Raw genomic sequence first — 8,332 nt, forward strand, 5'->3', positions numbered from 1 at the left:
GCTGATGGCTCCCATCCCATAGTCCATAGCGACGCTGTGCTGTCCCTCCGGGCGATGGGATCCACAAGGTTAATCCTGTCAGACTCTACTTTAATATTATAACTCTATGGTCAGACTCCCTATGGTCAGAGTCAGACTGTGGTAAACCGGTTATGTTATTCTCTGACAGTCCCTGATTTGAGAAAGGCCTATGGTCCATGGCCATGGGGTGTATATTTGCTTTGAGTACAGTATGATGCTGTAGCTGTTATGATGCTCCATTAACGGCATTGCATGGAATAGCAATCACATTTCACCTGAAATTCAGGTGAATTATGAAAATCCTAGACTTGGAGACTCGATATAATACATCCATGATAGTCTCTTGATATGAAAGCTTGAATTGTGGGGTAGATTGAAATCTGTTGCCCCAGACTCTCCAGAGGCAGCACAGCAGTATAAGGTTATTTACAAAGTTACAGAGAAGTAAGAAAAAGATAAAAGAAAAAACAAGAACAGAGTACAATAAAGAGCAAGGTACATCAAGACTGGGAACAAATAATACATAAATAGACCTACATAAAGTGTCCTTAAGCACAACTATCAAAATAGTACAGTGTATTAAACACTAAAAAATTACTAAAAAACGAAGACCCCCAAAACACAAGCCAAGCCTGGCCAATGTTGAGGGTCACGACAGAAGTAAGAAAAAAAGAGAAATAGGCCTACTGCGGAGTTACAACCGAATGGTCTTCCCACTTGGGGCGACCACTAGTGCCTACTGGTCTACTGGTCCAGGTGAATACCACTTAGGCATTGCCATATAAGCATGGATGCCTGGCAGCGGCGCCGGTTCAATTCCCGATCCGGATGACCTTTGCCGCATGTCACATTTCTCCCCCCATTTCCTGTCAGTCCTATCAATAAAAGCCCAAAAAATAAATCTTAAAAAAAGAAAACTTCAATTGCCTGGTCCGTCCGCTCCACCCAACCACCTGCCTCCCCTCGACCTTTGTCAAAAAATAATTATGGTATTTCCTTTTAACCACGCCACCGTCCTGACCTAACCTCTTCCCTTGGTCAAGAGGTGTACGTACAAAGAAACAGGTGCAGCCAGGTCCTAATCCTAGTTTGTCTTTATTGCTTCTGACATGTCATGTGCAGACCCAGTCTGAAGTGAGCGTTGGATTTGAGCATTTCACACACACAAGTTATACCCTGTGTGTGTGTGTGTGTGTGTGTGTGTGTGTGTGTGTGTGTGTGTGTGTGTGTGTGTGTGTGTGTGTGTGTGTGTGTGTGTGTGTGTGAGTCAGTGTGTGAGTCAGTGTGTGCGTTTGTGTGCGTGTGCGTGCCTGGGCTGCACAACAGCACCACTTGGTCACCCAGCGATACTGCAGCTCATGCTACAGACAAAGTTACATACACACGCAGTCATGCATAGGAGACGGTGTTCTGCCACTCAAACATCGCACCCGTGCGAAGTGGTATCAAACAAGACACACGTGCTGGTGCATATCTCCTTGTATGGGCCGTTCTGTCTGTGACGTTAGTTGTCGCCATACATGGAGTTCTCATATGGACACTCACTCATACAGGTCTGGAAGGGACCTACACACAAAGTCAAACATAGGAGCAGTTAGCACCGCTCAAGAATATCATCAACTTGAAATTCCGGGAAATTGCGAGTGTGGTTGCCGTTTTTTCATTTCCCCATTCAAGTCAAACAATGGGGTTGCCGCATAAAGGTGACGTCACCGACTTTATGGAGTAATTTCTAGCCAATGAGGAAGCAGCAAAAACGTTATGGAGAAAGTTTTAGCCAATGAGGAAACTGCATAAAGGTGACGTCACCGAGAATGCCGGTTCCTCATTGGCAAACAATTATTCCATAAAGTTGGAACAGAACAATAGCACAAATTAAGGTGGGTAGGTGCCGCACAACAGTCCTTATTTGGACGGTTACAATGCTTTCCCAGTTTGAAGGATGATGTCAACGTTGCTTTGGTGGGTGTACCCTGCTTACACGTCTGGGTGTGGCACTGGTGCCCCTTAGACAAGACTGTTTTTATATTGCTCACATGAAAAGGGCACTCACTTAAGTGTGACACAGCAGCTATATTTAGATTTTTGGCTGTAAATACGGAGCCCTGGCAGGGCCTTATTTCAGTTCGGTTCCAGATGTTTGCGTTATGTGTACAATGAGAGCGCTTCACACCAGTTCTTTGGGGCCCAGAGGTGTTATTTTGAATTTACTAGCCCTTACCCGTTCAAAGATATGAGCTCCAAAATGATGTGCAGTGTGTGGGTTATGGGATGTGCACTGTGCACACAGTATATGAGGGATGGAAAGTAACTTTAACTGGTGCTTGCATGATGTAGGAGCATCAATGTAAGAAACCCGTTTCGTTTAATGGCTACAGAGATACTGTCCCCCCCCCCCAGCCCGCCCACCCGCCTGCACACACAGCCGCCTGCCTGCACACACACACACACACAGAGCTGGTTAAACATTTTGCCTGAAGCTAGATGCAGAATAGATGTGCCTCATGCTAGCCTGAACAGCGCCCCTCCCTTAACATGTGTGGTCACAAAAGGTACTGTAGGCTAAATAGATATAGATACACCATAAAAATGCTATTATACAGCATACGATTTGTGAAAGTGACAAACGGGCTTCACAGTTATGTCAGGTGTGTTCATATGCTGATGGTGATGCGATTTCAGATCAATTGCTCCAGCCACCGAGGAGAAACGCTGGGACAGACAGACACTCACTCACTCACTCAGTCAGACATTCGCAAAATTATAGTATAGATTTGAAACAATATGGTTGAACATAAAATATGACCTATTGTATTGCATATTGCAGTATTCAGACTTAGTTATTTCTCACACACACAGAGAGAGTGAGAGAGAGAGAAAGTGAGTGAGAAAGACACATGCTTTGAATTTGAATTAAAGTGCAGTAGCCTAAATATTGTGTGCGTGTGGAGCTTGTCAAGAATACAGAAGCATACCATTCACAAGTTGCCTGCCAGAGTGAAACCTTTGGGTCAAGGACAATTGGGCTCACCTTGTTGTAACTAGTCTTTATTTTGTACTACATTAAACTGTTAAGCACCACTACAGAACTCAAATTTACAGAAAATGCATTTCACCTACTTACAACTATGGTTGTCTTGCCAAAACAAAGATAGCCCATACGGAAGTCATGGAACTCCCATTGTTGTCCAATAAAGTATTAAACATCTCAGAGCTAGACCATTGCTTTGGTCAATGTATTTCGATTGTGATCAGGGCTTTCAAAATCAAATGGCAACATTGGCTAGCGAATGTTTTTTCAAATTCCGGTGACAAATGACAATACTGGTGCTGATCACAATGGTGAATTCTGTTGACCATAACACCAGTTTGGCTCTGGAACATGTTGTAACAAGGTTTTGGACAACAATGGAGTTACACGTCTTCCCTATTTGATCCAAGGCTTATCTAGAATCTAGATTCACAATGTTTTCCAAGACAAGTGCAATAATGCACTAAAACATATACCGTGAACATTACTGACAAGATAAGATGATAACTTGTGATTGTCTCTTGGCCCATTAAAATCAGGGAAAGCACCTGTGAAATTTTAGATGTTGCTTTTTCCAGAAACTGTTAGGATTGAGGTGTTTTTAGAATATCCCTCCGGTCTAAATGGGTTAACCTCTCAGAAACTTTTCAATGAATGAACATTGTTTTAATGGACAATGGATTAATGTAGCTGCTCATCACAAAGTCCTATGACATCACACACAAAAAAAGTGTTGTGTACAACGTGAATTTTCTAGCAAGACATAACACTTGTATGCATGCATTTTCAACTCGCTTTTTTTATATACATGTATACAAAAGAAAAAGAAACTTTTGCCAGCCATATGGTTTAAAAACACACATCAGCATGAACTTCCAAAAAGCATTTGAACATATGGACTCACATAAGTTCAAAGTAAAAATGGCAGGATGTGACCACTGATCCTGTGATTCCTGTCTCACATAACATTAGTCTTGCATATAATACAACGATGAAAGGGCATATAATACAACGATGAAAGGGAATAGCACTTACATCTGGATATTTTTTAATATCTTATTTATTTTAAAATATGTCATTTTCCTTCAGCAGTACCATCTAGGACAGATTTACTTTGCACCCCCCCCCCCCCCCCCCCCCCCACACACACTCTTCAGAGAAATATCACCAGGCTCCAGAATAACATTGGTATCCCAGAAAGCTGTTGAAAATGTCAAACCCGTCTCCAAGCATGAGTAAAAATGCAACGTCGACATGGAATTGGCACACAGTTGAATTGAATGATTTGCGTAGTGTGTGACAAAGGTTGGATTCTTTGTCACTCAATATCACTGTCCATAAAAGGAATGAGAAACAAAAAACACTGGATGACATTCAAAACTGATCTGCAGGTCACCTGGGAGGAAGACCTACTAGCCGGTATCATCCCCAGGACGCTGCACCAGATCTTCAAGAAGCTGGCAGAGAGTGGCTCAGAGTTCTCCGTTAAAGTGTCCCTCCTGGAGATTTACGAGGATGTCAGCGAAAAGCTCCAAGTCTTTTGATGACCCACGCTGCCACGCAACAAGGGTGGTGTGGTGGTTAAAGGTCTGGAGGAGATAACCGTCCACAATAAGGATGAGGTCATCCAGGCCAGTCAATCTGGCAAAAATCTAGCATTTCTCACTCACTCAGACACATTGTGGCTATGTGTGTTTGTGCGTTTTGTTTGTGTTCACATATTGAGGCTAGTGGTGGGTGTGTGAGGTTAAGGATGGGTCAGGATTCTGCCAGTGAGGGCTGCTGGCTGGGCGCTCCATTTCGTGTACGGAGCTGTGACTGGGCTATGTCCGCCAGGGCACTCTGGATCTTCTCCAGCAGCATGTCCCCGCGGTAAACCACCTCCTCCAGGCGAGCAGCAGCATCGTGGTTCTCCTCCTCTAGCTGTCGTAGACTAGCTGCCTGATGACAACAGAAGAAAGGTTCTTTTTATCTGTTTTCCACATTTTCTTGGTGGCCAGCACGTAAAAGCGTTTATAAAAGAGGGCAGAGAGACTAAATTGGAGACTGAAGGAATATGCAGGAATGTTCAAACACAATACTACAAATATGCTTGAGGAAGTAGAATGTCAAGACAGGAATATAAGAGCGATAGTCATTTCTGACACAGACAGGAGTCAAGCCTATTCCACAGGAATACACAAGCATCCTGAGGTGGTGTCCGATCACTTGGGCATCAATCATCATTGAGCACCAACTTAAAAGTAGGCAAAGTCTAAGTAATAATGTGATCGTTATTGATCTGTGTGTGGGCAACAAACATATTGATATCACTACCATTGTAGATGCAGTGGGACAGTCAGTTTGTCATCTTTAGATTGACATAGCATGATATGTAACAGTGTCCCTAAAAATGTTGACTCCCAGTTCAACAACAGAGGGATGTTTACTTTGGTATAATCCCTCAAGCGACGTTATGTACTGTATGTACTACGTACTATTCATACCCAAGAAGACCCAGTGCCAAGACCCATGCTTGTTTTAGCAGCCTGCATGTTAAGAAGTCAGACTCAGATTACAGCAAAAATAATTCCAGATATGTGCAAGCCATTTCTTCATATAGCCTAGCCCAGGGATGTAAAACTCATTTTAGGTTATGAACGGGTTTATGGTCAAATACAACTTCATACAGGACAGACCAGTTGTGCACGTTTGAGAGTTTCTCAGTTGTTTAGGAAATTATTTTTCTTAAGTGTTTCTGTCTGGTCCATCTACTTTCTTTTTGTCAGTGCCACCGTTCCCAAGCCATACTGCATAGCTTGTCTTAACAATTTTGCTGCCATTTTAAACATAGCTGTAGTAAGCAGCTGCCAAATTGTCCTTACCTTTTAACGTGGGCACGCGCACGCATCGTGCACAATCTGTGCGCGACTCATCTAGTAGACGTGTAGACTCGGTGACAGCTTTCGAATAAATAAAAAAAAAACATTGAAAATAGACAAAGCCAGCAGTGCGCTATGGTAACACGTGGACACGTTCGCGCACATAGCAGACGATATGTGCGCGGATCATATGCCAGGCGGGCACAAGAATCGAAAAGCTATCAAATAAAAAAAAAACAGGTGAAAAAAGACGTGAAATGAACGTGCAGCTCCTTCCTCTGTTTACAATGTAAACAGATGGGATAGAAGCTACGATGGGGCCTTGGACAGGATACGGAAACCTAGATCCGGTCCAAACGGGAAATACGACTGGATACAGTTAGGGGGTGGGCCTAAAGTCTCCGAAACGGATATATACAGCGATCATACTTTTAATCGTTTCATAATGATTAAAGCTAATTAAATTTCCGGGAACGACGGGCATCGCAGAGAGGTACAGCGGGAAATCCCCGGTTTCGACGGGGATCGCAGAGTATGAGTTAATACCGTCTTATATCACTTCCCTTTCACTCTTACTGGTACGCTCATAGACATAAAGTAGGGTGGGGTCTGTCCTAACCCAGGGTGCGTTCGGATAAAGGAACTGAGCACTGGTGTGCCCTTTGGTTGTTCGTTTATTCGAACGCACCGTAGATTAGAACCAGGAGTCAATTCCCAGAAAAGACGTGCTGTGATTGACCAGTAGTCACTTTGAGTGGCCGCACTCCCTGAGATACAGGTCGCTCCAATAAACTGCAGCAGCGAATGAGGTGTCTAGGTTTTTATATCTATATGCTTTCCTTCTGTCAGAAATCACCACTGATATTTTACTCCATCCAATCCACCCTGCCTAGTGCCTACACTGCATTATTAACCTCTCTTCCGCATTCATTACTTTAACAGAGACCCCAAGTCTCTTCTTAACCATCTCTATTCCTTTCCACTGTGTAATTATAGTTACTGAATAGCAACTTCTCATGTATGGCTTATTCCCATGGTTCTCCCCGTTTGAGGAATGTAAAGCCACGTGGCTCCCCCTGTTGGATGAACAGTAGAATTAAAGGGGCAGCATGCTTACTTGCAGTTGTGCAGTGGACTCCTCACTGGGTAAAGAATCAATAAGGACATCAACGTCCTTTGCTGTTCGGGCAATCAGTGCCGCAAATAGCTGGGCGTATTCTGGGTGAGGAAAAGGACCATGTTTAAATGTAATTGTGCATTAACAGAATAATATTTCTAGTAATTAATAAACAAGACAAAACAAGCAAGCTACCTTCTGTAGGATTCGATGGCTGGTCCTTGTTGATGGCTGTCTGAATGTTGTTAAATGATGCAGGAGGCGCACATTGTTGCAGGACCCCAATGGCATTGCAAAACTGATCTGCCAGCTGCATAAAACAAACGGTAAAAGTTTATATTTGTGACAGTACCAAACATACAAGAAACAGACAATTTATCTAGCACAATGAGTTTACCATCCAGTGGTGTAATAATAACTAAGTACATTTACTGTACTGTATTTAAGGCATTGTACTTTACTTGAGTATTTCCAATTTACAGTACGTTTACTTCTACTGAATCTACTCCACTACATCTCACTGATCTCAGAGGTAAATATTGTACTTTTACTTCACTACAATTATTTGAAAACTTTAGTTACTTTGTAGATTTTGATTATTATTACAAAACATACATTCACCACCATTTAAGTAATTTAACCTATACATTTCGGCCATTTGAAGCTGATCTACAAGCTGTGATCAGCTTATTATAGATCTGCTATTTTCAAGAGGTTTTTATGCATTTGATTTTAGATATTTGAAAACATGTGAAATGGGACATTCTTTCTGCCTAATGAGTACTTTCTACATTTTGTACTTTAAGTACATTTGATGCCAAACCTTTTACTTTAGTACATTTTGAATATCGGACTACAGAATCTTTCTATATTGCAGTATTGATACTTTTACTTTAGTAAAGAATGAGTACTTTGACCACCACTGACAATAACCAGAAATCCCAGTTGTCTTGTCACTATATATGAGAAACAGTGGGAAGTTTATGTAGTCTCACGTTGAGTCCCCCATTTACAGATAGATTCTAACAAAATAAGCAAATGAGCATTACGCTACTAACTACTAGCCACGCTAGTGTGTATTAACGTTACGTTAGGTTAGCAGGCTATCGCTCGCTCTTCAGTCTTTGCGGGAAACATTTGGCTTACATTACAACGTTTAAATGATATAAACCTGAAACACAACCGTTACACGATGCTGTAGTAGCGGGGGAATTGTTTTATAAACACAACAGAACAGGAACATGCTACATTTCCCATACCGAATTGACTGCATCTTGAAGTTGCGTTAGCCTGTCTGCCATG

The 8,332-nt window shown here is 42.3% G+C and overlaps 1 protein-coding gene across 1 annotated transcript; it reads right to left on the reverse strand.

Annotated features, from left to right (window-relative positions):
* Window positions 1-4,210: 4,210 nt before the first annotated feature.
* med21 (mediator complex subunit 21) lies at window positions 4,211-8,332 on the reverse strand. Its single transcript, XM_080754810.1, has 4 exons — window positions 8,290-8,332; window positions 7,226-7,340; window positions 7,031-7,131; window positions 4,211-4,993 (listed from the first exon to the last, which is right to left on the reverse strand). The coding sequence occupies exons 1-4, from the start codon at window positions 8,329-8,331 to the stop codon at window positions 4,811-4,813; spliced, it is 441 nt and encodes a 146-aa protein (XP_080610936.1). The 5' UTR covers window position 8,332; the 3' UTR covers window positions 4,211-4,810.

This window comes from Nannobrachium achirus (assembly GCF_963921795.1).
Source record: "Nannobrachium achirus genome assembly, chromosome: 23".
NCBI lineage: Eukaryota > Metazoa > Chordata > Actinopteri > Myctophiformes > Myctophidae > Nannobrachium > Nannobrachium achirus.